This window comes from Rhineura floridana, chromosome 2 (genome assembly GCF_030035675.1).
Source record: "Rhineura floridana isolate rRhiFlo1 chromosome 2, rRhiFlo1.hap2, whole genome shotgun sequence".
Lineage (NCBI taxonomy): Eukaryota > Metazoa > Chordata > Lepidosauria > Squamata > Rhineuridae > Rhineura > Rhineura floridana.
Genome location: NC_084481.1, coordinates 136,648,186 through 136,667,200, shown reverse-complemented (window position 1 = coordinate 136,667,200; position 19,015 = coordinate 136,648,186). Strand labels below are relative to the sequence as shown.

At 43.4% G+C, this 19,015-nt stretch overlaps 1 protein-coding gene across 2 annotated transcripts in view; it reads left to right on the top strand.

The window, feature by feature from the left end:
* Window positions 1-19,015, top strand: part of GAS2 (growth arrest specific 2) — a 208,598-nt gene that overhangs the window by 21,000 nt on the left and 168,583 nt on the right. For both annotated transcript variants that reach the window (XM_061610615.1, XM_061610616.1), the window contains exon 3: window positions 6,304-6,428. In XM_061610615.1, coding sequence (XP_061466599.1) covers window positions 6,304-6,428 — 125 coding nt within the window. The remainder of the gene's footprint in view (window positions 1-6,303; window positions 6,429-19,015) is intronic.

The window sequence follows — 19,015 nt, the reverse complement described above, 5'->3', positions numbered from 1 at the left end:
AGGAAGGCCCAATGTTGTATTTTCCCTCTGCTATAAACTCATTAAGTGGTCCCGGGCAAGCCACTTTCTCTGAACGTCAGTTTCTCCCCCCCCCGCACTATATAGGGGATAATAATACTGACTTACCTTGCAGGGCTGTTGTAAGGATCACAACTAGAGAATGGATGTGATACACTGTGAACACCTGAAAATACTATACAGACAGATGATGATGATCTGTAAAAACACTTATATTGAAACATGCAGTGAAAACTCGACAGTTACCTTGGCACATTGGTTTTCAAACTTTGTGATGCCCTTTCCATACCAATTTCTTGGCTGAGGAAACCAATATTACAGAGGATCCCAAGGCTTTTCCTCAGCTCATGTGAACACCAGCCAGGTGACCTGAAGGTTGCTTTTGTCCCGTGAAAATGTTTGTGCCCCCTAGAACAGAGGTGGGGAACCTGTGGCGCTCCAGATGTTGCTGGACTCCCATCTTTTCTGACTCTTGGCCATGCTGCCTGGGGCTGATGAGAGTTGGCTTTCTAGTAGTTGTTGGACTCCAGCTCCCATCAGCCTCAGCCAGCATGGTCAATAGTGAGGGATGAGAGGAGCTGTAGTCCAGCAACATCTGGAAGGCCACAGGTTCCCCACCATACATACAGATCACTCAACTGTAACTACAGTGAAGTGAAAAATTTGGGGTTATTATTATTTTAATTCCTTACCTGCTCTTCACCCTGAGGTCCCAGGGTGGGTTGAAACAGTTTAAAATATATCTTTAAAAACAATTTAAAACAACTTACACTCACAAACATAGGATGGATCCTAAAAATACATGGTGTCAAAGGCTAGGGCAAAGAGGTGCATCTTCAGCATTTACTGAAAACTGTATAGTGAAGTTGCCAGGTGCACCTCTGTGGGGAGGGTGTTCTGCTCCCAGAACAGTTCAGTAACTCTTGCAAAGCCTGATCTGTGTGCTCATTGTGACGTAGATCAGGACAAGGAAAACAAAACTACCCTCTGACTTGAGTTGCAAGGGCCATTTCCTTTAAACCAGCGATAGGCGACCTGTGGTTCTCCAGATGTTGTTGGGCTCCAGTTCCCATCAGCCCTAGCCAGCATAGTCAGTGGCCAGGTTTTATGGGAGTTGGGTCCAGCAACATCTGGAGGATCACAGGTTTCCCAGCCCTGCTTTAGACAGTAATGCTTAAAGTAGCTTTGCATCCCCATTTACTAGTATACAATTATCTCTAGCCTTGGAAATAGTGTCAGAACAAGGAATTTGTGGTTTGAACATTAAACACGCAGCTTTAATATTAAATGAGAAAATCCAACTCTGAGTTGCAGAGTTAATTACTGGGTCTGTGATTTGGGGTACTGGAAGTGAGGATGTCCTCATTTGGTACATACTACATAAGCAAGAAATTATAAACTGCAAACAAACCCTTAAGCCCATTTCCCACACGATTCAAGTATATAATAATCACATGGGGGCGGGGGGGTGGCAATCCTGTGCTCTGCTGTCCCTGATGTCACATTGCTCCATCCCTATATTGTCTGTTAAATGGGATATGTGAGAAGACATCCTATGCATGTAGAGTTGTACACATTCAGGTGCTCCATGTGAATAGGATTACTGATTGTGCTGAGGTCCTGTTCAATATGTGTTCAACTGTGTGCAGGTAGACTTCCCTTTTCATATGTTCTATTCAACAGCAGATGTTGGGGAGTGGGATCAGCATGGGAAAGTTGGGGCAGAGTGGTGTCTTGCAGTGGTTAGAGTGTCAGACTAGAACCTGGGGGACCAGGATTCAAATCCCCCCTCAGCCACGACACTCACTGGGCGACCTTGGCTAGTGTCTTAGGCTAACCTACCTCGCAGGATTCTTCCGAGCATAATGTGGAGAGGGGGAGAGCCACCTTGAGCTCCTTGGAGGAAAGGAGGGATATAAACACAATAATAAATACATCAGTCCTGGGCTGCTCCACACACTTATTCTGTGTATGAAGTGTGCCTGAAGAGGACTTGAAGTATAAGGCATTCATGCATAGATATCCATAGATTTCCATGAAGCTTGCTTAGGTTTACAGTCTGATATATTCCAAGGCATCTGCTTTAGCAAAAGAAAGAAATGTTGCCTTCTGGAATCACAAACTACTTCATGAAGGACATTGTGCATAACATATTTTTCATTATATACAGATGTTGAAAGCAAAACCCATTCACTTTGCAATTAGTACTTCATCTTGATCTACAAAATGTAATAATCAAACTGTTAATGTGTGTCAAAATAATGTAAGTGGTTCTTAGAAGATGATGGTAGAAGTATTTCTCACAGCACCAGATTAACTTGTTTTTTTGTTTTTGTTTTTACATTGCTTCTGACCAAATTTATCAAATCAGCCAACAAGGTAGGACAGAACCATAAATCCTGAGATGGGATATTCATGTAGAATATTAACACTTTCACTCATACTTGAAAGTGAAAAAAAAACCCTGTTCTAAAGGAAATGTCATTTGTGACTATTACACTGGCATAAATTTATTAATCTCTATTCAAAGCATTGAGCAGATTGGGATTCTATTAAAATATTAAGTTCTGTGGAAATCAATATAAAATTGCTCTGATAAAACAAAGTGAAGAATATCGAGAATGGTGGCACAGCTACTCAACGAGGATGGCAAAATGATAACAGGTGACAAAGAAAAGGCAGAAGTGCTCAATTCCTACTTTGGCTCAGTCTTCTCCCAAAAAAGGACCTGTGACCCTCCCGGGAAACATGAAGTAGAAGGGTCAGGATTGGACCTTGAGATTGATAGACAAATGGTCAAGGAATACCTAATCACTTTGAATGAGTTCAAATGGGCAGGGCCTGATAAACTGCATCCTAGAGTATTGAAGGAACTGGCTGAAGAACTCTCAGAACTGCTCTCTATTATCTTTGCGAAATCATGGAGGACCGGTGAAGTGCCGGGTGACTGGAGGAGAGCTAATGTTGTCCCTATCTTCAAAAAGGGCAAGAAGGAGGAACCAGGGAACTACAGACCAGTCAGCCTAACATCAATCCCTGGAAAAGTTCTGAAGCAGATTATAAAGCAGTCAATCTGTAAGCAGCTTGAAAGCAATGCAGTGATTACTAGGAGCCAACATGGATTTATGAAGAACAAATTCTACCAAACTAATCTCATCTCATTTTTTGATAGGGTAACCTCCCTTGTAGACTGTGGGAATGCTGTGGACATAATATATCTTGACTTCAGCAAAGCTTTTGACAAACTGCCCCATGATATGCTGATTAGCAAGCTAGCTAAATGTGGGCTGGATGGAACAACTATCAAATGGATCTACAGTTGGCTCCAGAATCGTACTCAAAGAGTGCTTATCAATGATTCCTTCTCAAACTGGGCGGAGGTAACGAGTGGGGTACCGCAGGGCTTGGTCTTGGGCCCAGTGCTCTTTAACATTTTTATTAACGACTTGGATGAGGAGGTACAAAGCATGCTTATCAGATTTGCAGATGATGCAAAATTGGGGGGCATAGCTAATACCATGGAAGACAGAAACAAAATTCAAAGGGACCTTGATAGGCTGGAGCATTGGGCTGAAAACAACAGAATGAAATTCAACAGGGATAAATGCAAACTTCTACACTTAGGAAAAAGAAACCAAATGCGCAGTTATAAGATGGGGGATACTTGGCTCAGCAGTACGACTTGTGAGAAGGATCTTGGAATAGTCATTGATCACAAGCTGAATATGAGCTAACAGTGTGATGTGGGTGCAAAAAAGGCAAATACTATATTAGGCTGCATTAACAGAAGTAAAGTTTCCAAATCGTGTGAAGTACTAGTTCCCCTCTATTCAGCACTGGTTAGGCCTCATCTTGAATACTGCGTCCACTTCTGGACTCCGCACTTCAAGAAGGATGCCAACAAACTGGGACGGGTTCAGAGGAGGGCAACAAAGATGATCAGGGGATTGGAAACCAAGCCCTATGAGGAGAGATTGAAAGAACTGGGCATGTTTAGCCTGGAGAAGAGAAGACTAAGGGGAGATATGATAGCACTCTTCAAGTACATGAAAGGTTGTCACATAGAGGAGGGCTGGGATCTCTTCTCGATCGTCCCAGAGTGCAGGACATAGAATAATGGGCTCAAGTTGCAGGAAGCCAGATTTCGACTGGACATCAGGAAAAACTTCCTAACTGTTAGAGCCATACGACTATGGAACCAATTACCTAGAGAGGTAGTGGCTCTCCGTCACTGGAGGCATTCAAGAGGCATCCGGACAGCCATCTGTCAGGAATGCTTTGATTTGGATTCCTGCATTGAGCAGGGGGTTGGACCTGATGGCCTTGTAGGCCCCTTCGAACCCTACTATTCTATGATTCTGTGAGAAGGTAATTTTCCATGCTCTTGGTTGGTGCCTGCATACTAACCTGGCAGTCTAAGCAGTTGGCTAAGAGGTGACCTTGACAATGCACATTTCTTCCATTGCTGCACTATTCATACTATGTACGGCCCATGTGTGTCCCATGCCAATTTTCATATGTTGGCTATATCACACACTTTCCATTCTGGAAATCTATAGGTTCAATGGTCCATTGGTTATTCATACACCAACTATGTGCATGTTGTAACATGCTATGCAGCATATATGTGTATGCACATGACTAGGTGCATCCACCTGATCTCTTTCCACCTCAAAAAAGGAATGGATGGAATGCAATAATCAGGTGTAAAGACATGCATACATTTGCCCCACATCATACATTGCATTAGACATGTGATAGGGGCTGCCTACATAACCACCTTATTTATTTATTTATATCTTGCACTTCCTACCAAAGGTCCTTGGGTACAGGATTACCAGAATGAACAGTACATACACAACTCTTTAAAATGGGTGGGAGACCAGCAGGTGGTGGCATTGCTGGCATTTCATTGCTGGGGAAGGATGTGTAATAAATAGATCCCACTTCAAAATTGCTTTCTAATCCTAGCATATCTTCCCATTATTTCTGATCTAGAGCTGTACCTTTTCATCTCAGAATGAGCAACAAGGCCATTTGTGACTGCTTGCTAGAAGAAGGCCAACACCTTAACCTATTTTGTTTTGGTAACAGCAGAGACATTGTTATAGTATCTTATGTAGAGTTATGATCCTGGCCACTTTGAGAAAAAAAGTTTTACAGGAAAAAGATACCGAAGAATGATTTAAATATTAACTTTGAGAAAGCTCAGTCATCATTTGTAGAGGATCTCTGCAAAGAGAGAGGGTAAAGGGAAAGGTGGGGGATATTCCTCACCTTACACAACCTCAACCACTTTTTAATTTCTCCCCCAAAAACCTTAATCAGTCTATGGTGTATATTGATGCACATGTTTAATTGTGCATGTTGTAAGTTTTTAATATTGTAAAATGTGTAATCTTGTTTACTTTTATTTATTCCAATTGTATCACACTCTTCCTCCAAGGAGATCAGACCTAGTTATATATTATTCCCAGGTGAAATCCCATCCTGGTTGCCTAAATGGCTAGACCAATTTCACTTCAGAAATAGAACTGTATCATGTGGAACTGTTAAGTTGAGTACTGCCTTCTGTCTTTATGTTGATGGGAATTGGACCACAAGGTTTCATTACAGTTTATCTTTATTCATTTTGTTCCTATTCAGACATAAAGGAAAACTATGGTTTCCTGATATATGAATGATCTGTGTCAGGTCTGTCTTCTACATTCTCCCTCCCCCCTCCTTGCACACCTGAGGAGATCAGGCACATCATTTTCTGGTTTTAAACTAACCACGGTTCCCTTTGGTGTCTGAACTTGGGGAATTGTGGTTTGTTTGAAATATAATTATAGAGGAAGCCAGGATCTGAAACCACATTTGATCCTGGCCTGTGCTCGCTAACCAGAGTTTAAACAAACCAGTTCCCCAAGTTTGGATATCACAAGAGTCTGTGATTTGTTTAAAGTCAGAAGCAAAATTAAACTCCTCCTTGTGGGTGTAAAAGAAGAGAGAGAGTTTCAGACTCATCATGGCTCCTTCATACAGTGGGTAACCATAATTCAAGTAATTTTGTGCCTGCTCCACTTACCTATTGAGCACATGAACAGAGGTTTATTCTAATAATGGCTCCACAGTTTATTTTCAAGAACTGGTGTGTGTGTGCTTTTATAATGTGGCACCAGATTTATCTTCAAGGAGCAGCTACAATGCGATACAAACTAAAATTAAAACACAGTTATGCCTCCTCAGACTGCTGGTATTGGTCAGTGCTGATTGTTATCATTTATTTTTATTCTGTTTCAGGAAAGGAAATAACCGTTGAGACCTTCATGGAGAAATTGGATAATGGTGCTTTGCTCTGTCGGCTAGCAGAGAATTTACAGGAGAAATTTAAAGAAAACTGCATTGAGGTCAACAAGTTTGGAAAGGTAAATGTTGAGACAGCATGAAAAATTATAAGTCTGTTTTTGTTTGCTGATCTAGGTTAGTAGACTTCAATATTGCCAGCCAAAATGACCCACCTTTAATGTTTTATCATTAGTCCTTGTCTTTCTTCTCTCTTGCACCCTCAAAGGTGGTCATGGCAGCATTGGTACAAACCCAGTTTCAAGTCATGGTCTAGTGGTTAAAAATGTCATAGGTTGTTCCCACACAAAATGTTTAGTGTGGAATTGCCATGTTTTGTTCACTTCCTTTAAAGGGGATTCCTCATAACTTAGTAATCAAATCATGGTCATCCTGTGTTTCCCCTATTCTCCTTCCATCTACTTTCAAACTGGAGAAAATCCAGCTTTTTATTATTAAAAACTGGGCCACTAGCAGAATCTCTCCAGATGTGGATCACCAGGGTCCCCAGTGTGGAGCCCCTGGGCACTATGGTTTTCTCAGACAATCCCTTGGTTTCCATCAAGAGCTTCTGCCTGCCTCTCTCTCTCTCTCTCTCTGCTTTTTTGGTTGCAATGGGCAGGGTCACCTTCTTTGTCTGTGTATTTGTGGGTTTTTTTTGGGGGGGGAGGGCAGGTTCTGAGGATTACCTCTTTACCTTTGTACCAGTTGCTGGAAATCACAAGTGAGGAGAGTTGCAAGCTTCCCATAAGCATCTGGTTGGCCACTGTGAGAACAGGATGCTGTACTAGATGGGCCTTTGCTTTAATCCAGCAGGGATTTTCTTTTGTTCTGTGAGATGAGTATTTTGTGGTGCCCTGCATAGTCCAGCCTGAGCCATCCATTGACTGAAAACTGCTCCCTTCCCAAGTTTCAGATATATTTGCTTAAACACCCCAGGAACACACATACTCTGACCATGCTGAGCAGATATATTGTTTCTTGGCTTCAGGAGGGGCGAGGGAGGATGCAGGAAAATGTAAATTAATCATCCAGCAGTTTCCACAATCTTGTAGCTGACTGAAGGATTCAACTAAGAATGGGATTTACCTCTGGCTAAACATACTTAAGCATGCTGTGTTGGCAATCCTAGTTGACTAGTTTACTTTTGTCTTGCTGTGGAGATGTAGTATTGCAAAATTGCCATGAAGGTAAAACTCTTTATTAAGTGGACTCACAGTTATAATCCCACATTTGGCTTATGGTGCAAAAGCAATATCTCAGCAATACTAAAGAAGTCTAGTCTGGAAGTACTATAGAGTTGTGTTGTCCTTCCCCTTCAAAGTGAGAAATTTTTATTACCCAGCAGAGAGAATTATAGAGCTGGGCTAATATTTTCAGCAGTGTCAAAAAGGTTCTCCAAATATAATTTGTTACATAGCAATGCTGCCTTTATAGTGAAGTGGACTATGGATAATCTAGCCCAGTATGTTATACTCTGACAGATAGCAGATCTCTTAAGGATTGAGACAGACACTTTTCCAGCCCTATTGTTGGGATCCTTTTATGTGGAAATGCAAGGTGTTGAGCACAGGACCTTCTACATGCAAAGGATCTGCTCTCCCGCTGAGCGATGGTCTTTCCATAGTGGCCAATTCACTGCATGTTAAGTTATGACAAAGAGCACTTTCAAACTGTTGCCGTTTTGTGGTGGGATTCAATCATATACTGGCAAATTCAGGTTGCACTATTATAGTTGACTGGGAGGCCTTACACAACAAACCCACTTTCTCAAAACACTGGACTTTTTGCGTTAAGGAAAGTGACAGGAAAAGGCACTGGAAAGAGTGGGATAACACTGACTTGCTTGGTGTCTAATCTCCCTGCAAACAAATCAGGAAGAATACTGAATAAACAGGTGATGTGGAAATGACCTAAAACAGGAAGAAGCAACAGACTGGGTGGGGGAAGGTGCTGAGATAGAAGCAACAATGGTGAGGTGAACCAATGGGTGAATATTTCACAGAGCCAAAGGAAAACTTAAATCCCCCCATCCCTGAAATTGCTGGTTTCTACTTCATAACTGAAACTAGAGAATATTTGCTGTCTGCTTGCCCTTATTTAGGGAGGGGCAAAGACATTCAATTCAGTTCACATTTCAAGCTGAATCTATCAAATCTGCACTTTCTGAAACAAGATGAAAACCGAAACAGAGCTACTCTTCAAAATTCACACTTACACAAATTTTGTGGTACAGTTCGTCAACCAAACAATGTTTCAAAATGCATATGTTAGCGGACAGGTGTTTAAAAATGAATATATGTGTCAAAATAACATTCAGAAATGCATTAGATGATGAGAAATGGCTTACAAAAATGTGTACATTGGACAAAACCGCCTCCCAAAATGTGTTTATTTGGAGAAATGTGCACTAAAACGCTGGAGAATATTCATGAGAGATTTTTTTTTAATTGCAAATTGCTGCAGAAATGTAGGCTGCTTTGCCTTTATTTCATTATTCTGACAATTTCTTACCTGGTAATTTGCACATTATATTGGAACTTTCACATGATATACAAGCTAGTTCCGGAAATATCTCTCTCTCTCTGTCTCCACTGCTCTTCCTTCCAGGAGGAGCCCAGGGCAGTTTGAATTCAGCTCTTTTCAGTTTCCATCCCTACTCTATACATCCCTATATCTATACTCTGATGAATCCTTTGATCATAGAAATAAATTGGAATATGAAGTGAGTTGATGGGTTATACATCAAAGCCCTTAGTAGTTTAATGACTTCATCTCACCTTCCTGGGACATGGTATCCCATGCTACAATATGACATATAACAATGCTAGGTTCACATTTCCCTTTTAACTGGAGTTATTTGGGTTTTAGGAAGTCATTTTCTGTAGGAGATGTGAATGAGATTAGAAAACCTCACTCAAAAGCTATGCAGTGTGTGTGTTTGTGTGTGTGTGTGTGATTTCACATTCTGTAGCATAAGAATGCAAAGAAATGGCAACTTAATGGTATTTGTGTTGTTGCCAATTGTTATGGAGGCATTTTTCCTTTCACACTGTAATTCCCTGCTGTAAAAAGTTTCAGGCAGCAGACTCCACAACTGGAAAACGTGGGCCTCGATGCCAAGGAACGTTATATGAGAATATGAGTGCATGAAATTCAGCATAGTAAGGATTCCATAATACTCCCCTGAACCATTACCCTCTACCGCACTCATAATATATGTGCTGTCGTGGAGCCATGAGGGTGCGCAGGGACTGAGAAGCATAGTGTGGCTCTCATCCAGCTGCTACCTTAAAGATGGCTTTTGTGGCAGGCAGCTGGGCCTCTTAGACACTTCAGCTGCTATTAAAATAGATAAAGCACTCTCTCTATTTATATAGGCGCGGGCTGATACAAAAAGTGAAACAGCTGCCAGAAGAACTGTGCTGGAGACAACAGTCAGGCTGCAGCTGAGTGAGTGGGAGGCTGTTAGCATGGGAGCAGGCCAGAAAGTGAGAGGAGGGGAGAGAGAGAGAGGGTTGGGGCAGGCATCACAAGCCAGTACCTTCATAAACTTGAAAGAGGATTGGTCACTTATGCATAGTTTAACAGGGCAGATTTCTTCCTCAGAAACACATTGTCAGCCATTGGCTCATTGTTTCATTTCCCACAGCCAATGAAAGCACTACCATTGTGCCTCCTAAAAGCACTTCTTAAAAACGTAATTGAAGCGCTATGAGTTTGGCATGGTGCAAGTCACCCAACCTAGGATGCAAATGAAGAATTTATTATGCACGCACATTGAGTCTCATTGATGAGAACCCACTCATTGTTGATGACTGGGTCGAGGAATTGATTCATACAGAGATATTTTTAATTATGCAGTGCAAGAAATACAGACCATTTTTATTTAACCAACTGGGGTGAATCAAGATAGTTAGTTCCCATACTGCTGGTTAGCTGAAAGGATGTGAAAACTAGAGCTTGGAAAAAAGAGACACAAAATTGCACATTTTTGTGTGCCACACTCCCTAATTTGGGAATTGGTCACTGTCAGTGTAATAAGTTTGGGTTCAATATCTTGAGACAAGACTTAATATAGAGTTTTTATTAATTAGCTGCCGCAACAACAAAACTAGTTTTCTGCTGGAGCACCTTCAGCCAGTCAGGCTCCACCCTCTCACACCATTCTCCAGAGATCATCTCTAAACTCCCACCCCGATATTTCTTTTAAGATGTCTCCAAATTACTACAATCACTGCAGTCAGTGAACCAAAGAGTTCTCCAATCTGCTGTTTCAACTAGCTGGAATCACAATAGGGAACAGTACAGTTCTCATACATCTAGAGGGAACTGTTATGATGAATCAGGGCACCTAGTGTCCCAAAGCCTTTCCATCTGAAATCAATACAGTGATCATTTAAGTGGCACTTTAGTGCTGTAGTAATCAAGAAAGGTGGTAATGATATACACCTGAAAAATTCTGCATTAGGAAGCAACTCAGTGGTGAGTCAAAGCAGCATGGCTGCTGCAAAATAATTAGCAGGAGACCAATATAGCTGCAGTAACATTTGTTTCTTGCGTTACTTTCTGATGTAGATTGAGTGGATCCTTTGGTAAGTTTGTGGAACGGCTATAGCTCAGTGGAAGAGCATCTGCTTTGCATGCAGAACCTCCCAGCCTGAATCCCCAGCATCTCCAGATAAGACTGGGAGAGACCCTTGTCTGAAATCCTGGAGAGCCTTTGCTAGTCAGTGTAGACAATTTTGCGCTAGATGGACCAATGGTCTGACTCATTGTATTGCCGTTTCCTATGTTCTTTGTTATCTGTGTCACCACTCTCCGGAGACAAGTATTGCCAACAAGGCAAAGAAGACATACTTTGCTGCTTCCATTGCGTCCTCACTGTATCGTCCAGTGGAGCTTTTCTGGTTAGTGCGGGGCCGTTTACAATCTGGCCTGAAGGAGGTGGTGTAACTGATGGTGGCTCACTGTGACTTGTTTGCAAAACACTTTGAGGATAAAATTGCGTGCATCTGCCGGGACCTTTACTCCACTGTTATAGCAGATTAATCCCAAGAAGTGTCCAGAACACTGTCTAGTCCTGTTGTGTTGGATGAGTTTCAGTTAGCAGGACGTGGACAAGGTGCTTGGTTCAGTCCAGCAGATCCTTATCCCCCGTGGTTGATAAAAATTAGCAAAGAGGGGACTGCCGGCTGTGCCAGGGAGGTGATTAATGTCTCCTCGAGATGGGGGGTAGTCCCTGCCTTCTTAAAGGAGTAAGTGGTAAGACCACTCCTTAAGAAACCCTCCCCGGATTCAGAAAATCTAAATAATTACTGACCAGTGGCTAATCTTCCCTTTTGGGGCAAGGTCCTTGACTGTATGGATGCAGGCCAGATCTAGGCTGTCTTGGATGAAACTAATTTTCTAGATCCATTTCAATTGATGTTTAGGCCTGGTTTTGCCACAGAAACTGCCCTGGTCACCCTGTAGGATGATCTCTGTTGGGAGAGAGATAGGGGTAGTGCATCCCTAGTAATCCTCAGTGATCTCTGAGTGGCTTTTGATACCATTCATGGTATTCTTCTGGAACAACTGTCCAAGTTGGGGGTGGGTGGCACTGCTCTGCTGGTTTTGATCTATGAAGAGTTATGTGGCTCTGGATCCCAATACCTCAAGGACTCCCTCTCCCTGCATGAACCAACCTGGACCCGGAGTTCTTCATTTGAGGCCCTTCTCCACGAGCTCTCTCCGAGGGAGGTGTGGAGGATGGCAACATGAGAATGAACCTTTTCAGTGGTGGCTCCCCAATTGTGGAATGGTCTCCTTAGGGAGATACACCTGGCACCATCATTATCTATTTTTAGGCATCAGGCAAAAACCTTCCCTTTTACCCAGGCTTCTGGCCCTTAATTTGAAGGGCTTTAGGTATCAATGACCTCTTTAATGTGGCAGGCCTTGCAAGACCTGTCTTTATTTGTGCTGATTTGTTTTTAGGTTGTTTGTATTTGTTGTTTTATTCCCTTGAAAATAAAGCAAAAAGTATTGTTACAAAAGGAGCCAGGCCTGTATGGAGGCCAGACCGATAAGAGCTCTGAATTCCTTGAGATGCCAATAAGGAATAGAGACGAGACCAGACTACTGCAAATACTTGCCTTTATTAGAACCTTTGCAAAGGGAGGGCCACCATCAAGTGACTCTCCAGAATTGCTGACAGTCATCATATTTATAGGCTATAGATGCGTCACATACATAATATCAGAAATGCATAGCTAATCAAGAATACATCATTGTTTAATTTCTCAGCATCTGTCTATTCTGGTCCACTTCTCTGTTCTCATCCCAAACTTCCTCTATCCTTGACCTTTGGTCCGATAAGCTGGGAATAACATTTTTAATTGCTAAAGAAGCAGATAAGCGGAAAACTCCCATACTTTTCACAAGGGAGGCAAGCATATGTTTCACTTAGCATTGTTTGATTTTATTTCAGTACAACATTTTAATTTTAACTCATTGCAACATTTGCCCCTTAGATACTTTCTTAATTTCAAAAGTAAGAAAGTATCTTCTTAATTGTCAATGGTGGCATAAATATTTCCTTCTCCAGTAACAACTGATTGGGGAGCATAAACAGTATGGTTCCATACCTCTTCATGAGATGGTGCCATTTCAGTATAATCTCCCTGTATCTCATGCAAGGCTAGTTGCTGATACATCATCAGTTGGGCCTTTCTTTTCATGACCCGAATAAGCATGCCAGATACACAGGATATGATACATGGTAATAAAATAAATAAATAAATAAATAAATAATACAGCCAATAACAAAGAGATGTTTCAGCCAGGCCCAGTTTGGCAGCCAGCTTGTAAGCCAGTCCCAATTTAGGCCCTTCTACTGCTGATTGCCCACATACGCTGTTATTTCTGCATGGTCTACTAATTGATTAATTACCTGTGATTCATCTCCAATTTCAACACAGCACTCACCGCTAGTGTTTAAGGTGGCGCAGAGCCCACCTGAGCTGGCGAGGAGTAGGTCAAGACCCTGTTGGTGAATGATCAATCTTTTACGTATTTGCTCAGTTTCCTGCGTTAAGGTGCGTATTTCTTCACCGGTAGCATTAGTAACCACTTCTACTACAGCTTGCAACCTTAACAGGCCATTGGTCATGGACCTAGCTCCAACAATCCCAATAGAGCTCCATGTCAATGGTTTGTATTCATCAATCAAATCTTGGGGAGTCCAAACCTTACTCCCCCAGTTGTGGTTTCCAGCATCTAAAGCATGCCTTTTGTCTCTGGTATTGGTGTATAAGGGTCTGAAGATGTGTTGTCCTTTGGGTTTAATATTAATATTAGGTATTAAGTAGGCCACATAACAGCTTCCTCTCCAGTCGGGGGGCAAGCATGTATATGCAGTGGTTCCACAAACAAACCAATGATGTTTAAGTGCACATTTACCCAAGGGCCATATCTGTGAATGATGGGCTTGCATGGTCCCATTCAAATGAGACTGAAAACCATGCTGTGGGGTAAAGTACCAGCTCATGAATAATGGCTCAGTATATATAGGGCCACTAGCATTGCATCTAGTTACCCCTGGGGTTGTAGGGGTGCAGGTTTCTATCCCTTTTCCCATCCGAGCTCTGGCATACCAAGAGTCGGAAGCTATATACACTTCAGACCAAGCTTGGGGCTGATCCCCTTTGTACCATCTAAGCATAGTGGTTTGGTCTGGAATGTTGGTGGTCCAGCTGTTAGCACGACATAAGGTTAACCCATACCATTGCCAATAGTCATCAAATCCTGTATGGCCACAATGACAAGGGGGATTTTTCCGGAACGTGTACTTCATGCCTTGTGGTGTGCAATTGCATCTGGTCTTATTGATATGGGTATCATTATAGTGTAAATCAAGGCAAGGGATTCCCCCTGGCCACTTTTGCCATGGGCCTCTTTTGTGTGTGTAAAAACAAGAGGAATGCCCCAACAGGGGCCCTGTTCCATCATAGTTTTCCCAACACCACAAGCCTTTCCTTCTCTTGACTTGCACCTGATCCCTTTGTGGCCAAGTCTGGTTGTGTGCAGGACGATCCACAGCCAATTCCAGTATGGTAAGTGGAAGAGGATATAGTGGAATTTGGCCATGTTGTACCTGCAAGGGGGAACACACCCAACAGCTGGTGAGTTTAAACTGGGTAACTACTTCCTGTACCAACTTGAGGAAGGTGTTAGTTTGTGACAAAGACCCATTTCTGTTCAAGGGGCGTGTCCATGCCGGAAATAGAATGCAAGATAAAGCAACATAATAAAAACCATACATGCTATAATTATGGCTATGCATATGTAATATGGATTAACTATATCCTGAGCTGCGGGGCTAATAAGTAAGGCTGGGGCACTTTGCGGAGATGTAGCTTCAGGCTCAGACCGGGGACCGTCTGCGAAAGCCACTTTTCTTCAGGGGTCTTCTTCCGTCCCTCACCTGTTGGGGAATCCTTGGCTATTCCCGTCTCTGGCTCCTGCACCTGGATAGGTGCTGACGCTTTCTTGACTCTGGTGTGGTGGATCCACTTGGCCTTGCCGTCAATCTTTAGCGCTGCGTCCGTTGTTAACAGCACCTGGACCGGTTGGCTCCACTCAGGCTGAAGCGTTTCCTTCTTCCACGTCTTGATCCGGACCCAATCTCCTGGTCTAAAAGGGTGAATGGCGGCGTCCAGTGGCAATCTCTGGAACTCTTGAGAGTATCTATAGAGTTTGGAAAGAACAGACTGCAGGGTAATAACATATTCTTTGATCACAGCATCTCCCACTATTTGATTTATTTCAAGAGGCTGGGTCTTGAGAGCTGCCAGTACTGGCGGTCTCCCAAATAAAACTTCAAATGGGGTCAACTTAGTCTGTCCTCTGGGAGTGCAACGAAAAATTGTCAATGCCATGGGTAGGGCGTTTACCCAATTTTGTCCAGTCTCTTGGCAAAGCTTGGTTAACGTGGCCTTCAAGGACCTGTTAGCCCTCTCTACCTGCCCAGCTGATTGCGGCCTCCACGCCGTATGAAGGCGCCATTTAAATCCGAGGGGCCTTTGGAGCTGTTGAACCACTTCCGAAATAAAGTGTGTTCCCCTGTCAGAGTCTATTGTTTCAGGAAGGGAATATCGGGGGGAAATTTCTTTCATCAGTATCTTAGCCACTACCGCCGCAGTAGCTTGCCTTGTGGGGTAGGCCTCTATCCATCCAGACAGTTGGTCTACTATTACAAGGAGGTATTTGTATCCATTTTTCCTGGGAAGCTCTGAAAAGTCAATCTGGAGTCTCTGGAATGGGTAATACGCCCAAGGGCGGCCTCCCATTGGCGCGGGTGCAGTTGGCACCTTTTGATTAGTGGCTGCACATATGGTACATTGCGCTGCCGCCCATGCAGTTTCAACATAAAGTCCTGGTGCCATTATTTGCCTGACCAATAAATCTCCTAAGGCGCTCCCCCCTAGGTGCGTATTCTGATGTGCTGCCAGTACAACTTGTTTTAGAAGGGGCCGTGGCACTATAATTTGTCCCGTTAGCAACTTCCACCACCCTTCCGGTGTCAGAGATGCTCCTTTGGCGGCAGCATCCTCTGTTTCAGCGGGTGAATAATGAGGCTTTAAAGCATCCAAAGGGATGAGCTGGAGAGCAACTGTGGGGCTTCTTTCAGAGAGAGCTGCTTCCTTTGCCACTTGATCGGCCAAATTATTCCCTTCTCTTAATCTCTTTTCCTTTTCTCTGCCGTGTGCCAAAATGTGTATTACAGCTACTTTTTGAGGGAGGGTAACTGCTTTTAAAAGTCTCTTAATAATGTCCAAGTGTTCAATGGTTTTTCCCACACTATTTATGAAACCCCTCTCTTTCCATATCATCGCGAAAGCGTGAATCACATTGAAACCATATTTACTGTCTGTGTATATATTGACCCTCTGCCCCTCAAACAGAGAGAGAGCTTTCTCGAGTGCAGTCAATTCAGCTTGTTGAGCAGAATAGCTGTCTGGCAATCTTCCACTGGATAATATTTGGCTCCCTTCTATTATGGCAAATCCGGTTCTTCTGCGGCCTTCCACTATCCTGCTACTGCCATCAATAAAAACTTCATGGGCATCGGGAAGTGGCAAATCAGAGAGGTCATCCCGGGGCTTTGTGGCAATTTCAAGGGCATGTTCACAATTGTGCAACAATTGTTCTGGTTGGGGCATCAGGGTTGCAGGGTTTAACGTATTGCAGGTGCTAAGAGTTATTCCCTGTCTTCCGAGAAGTTGTTGTTCAAACATGGTTAATCGGCTAGGGCTTAAAACTCTGGCTGCATCAGCTCCCATTATCTTCCTCAGGTCATGGGGTCCTAGGACTTCAACTGGGCTTCCGACCATAATTTTATCAGCCTTTTTAAGCAAGATGGAAGCGGCTGCCAAGATTCTTAAGCAAGCAGGCCATCCTTGGGCTACAGGATCTAATTTTGAGGAATAATATCCCACAGGTCTCTGTTTGGGCCCCCACTTCTGTGTTAACACTCCAGCCGCCACTCCTTTATTTTCTGAGATATAAAGGCAGTATGGCTTGTTGCCATCTGGCAATGCAAGCACAGGTGCTTGAGTTAACAAAGTCTTAAGTGTTTGGAAAGCATGCTGTTGCTCTTTGGTCCAATGCCAAGTCTCTTTTAATTGTTCAGTTTCCAATGCTTTATAAAGAGGCTGCACTATTCTGGCGTACTCGGGAATCCATGGCCTGCAGAAGCCAAATAGTCCTAATATTGTGCGTAACTCTTTCACATTTCTGGGAGGGTCCAGGCTACAAATTGCTTCTTTTCGCTTGGGAGACAGCATTCTGCCATGGTGGGATATTTTATATCCTAGGTATTTAACTTCATTTTGGCACCACTGTATTTTCTGATGGCTAGCACGATACCCTTTTTTAGCCAAGTGGTTGAGCAAGGAGACGGAGTCTCGCTCACAGGAGGGCCTATCTTGGCTACATATCAAAAGGTCATCAACGTAAACCAAAAGGACAGTCTCCTTTGGCTGCTGGTGCCATTCCTCTAGGTCTTTTCGCAAGGCCTTAGTAAATTCTGAGGGGCTACCCACATATCCTTGGGGCAGAACTTGCCAGGTCATTTGGGAGGTTTGACCTGTTCGGGGGTTTTCCCATGTAAAAGCAAACAAATCTTGGCTCTCAGGGTGTATGGGAATGCTGAAAAAGGCATCTTTTAAGTCTATCACAGTGAATACTGTTGCCTCAGCTGGAACTCCAGAGAGAAGTGTATGTGGATTAGGAACTACAGGGACGTCCTCTTGTACTTGCTTGTTGATAATGCGCAAGTCTTGTAGGAACCTGTATTTGCCTGGCTGGCCTGGCTTCTTAATTCCAAATATTGGAGTGTTATGGGGAGATGTGGCCGGGCGTATCCATTTGTCTTTAAGGAACTGCTGTATGAGCACAGTGAGACCTTCCCACACATCTCTTCTTAATGGAAATTGTTTAACAGGGGTGGGCTTTGCTCCTGGTTTTAGTCGGACCTTCACAGGCTCAGCAAATTTAGCTCTGGCTGGGTTCCCTTCTGCAGCCCACACTGTAGGGTTTATATTCTTATTTCTTTTTACATCCTCATCATAAATGGGGCGCTCATCTCTCCGGTATAAGGTTGCCATCTGGTATGCAGCTTCCATCTCCTTAGGGATGGTAACAACAAGACAATGTTTCTTAAAGGAGATGGTGGCTTGCAACTTTGCCAAGACGTCTCTGCCTAAGATGGGTAGGGGGCATTGTTCCAAAACAAGGAAGCGATGTTTAAAGGCTTGCCTTCCAGCTTGTATTCCTATTGCTTTTGTTAGGGGCAATCTTTGCTTATCCCCCGTTACTCTTAAAATGGTTCTGTAATTGGGGCTCAAGTGGTGGGGTGCCGCCCCGGGAAGCATAGAATAGGTAGCTCCAGTGTCAACAAGGGCTTTTACCTTTTGATTGGCCACTATTATGGGAATAAGTGGCTCTCCCGGATCACTACCTTGTATGCCCGGCCACCTTCATTCAGAATCTTCTTCAGCAAAAGCTGGAAGGAGGGGGGCTATGGGTTTCTGTCTTTCTTCACTTTTGCAATCCTTGGCCCAGTGTCCCTTTTTAAGACACTTGGCGCACTGATCCTTATCCAGCCTTCTCCTGGGGCGTTGTCCTCTACCTTCTTCTCCTCTTCCTCCTCTCTTATTCCCGTCTCCTTGTAAGGCAGCGGCCATTACTGCACACTGTCTTTTAAACGTACGCTGCTCCTCCCTCTTCTCTCTCTCATCTCTATTCACAAACACTTTGTAAGCAATGTCCATTAATTGACTCATGTTCATTCCCATTGCTCCCTCAACCTTCTGCAGTTTCCTTCTAATATCTTGGGCGCTTTGTCCTATGAAGAGTGTGACTAAAAGTCTCTGGTTGTCAGCAGCAGCTGGGTCAAGGGGGGTGTATTTCCGCATGGTGTCCTGCAGTCGCACAAGAAAGGAAGAAGGGTCTTCCTCTTTGCCTTGTCTAACCTCATACAATTTGGCCATGTTGGTAGGCTTGGGTATGGCGTTCCGTAGCCCATAAAGAATGAGGCGGCGGTAATTTTCAAGTTCAGTGCTGCCACCAGGTGCAGCATCCCAACCCAAGTCTCTTTCTGGCATTATGAGAGCCATGGGCTGTG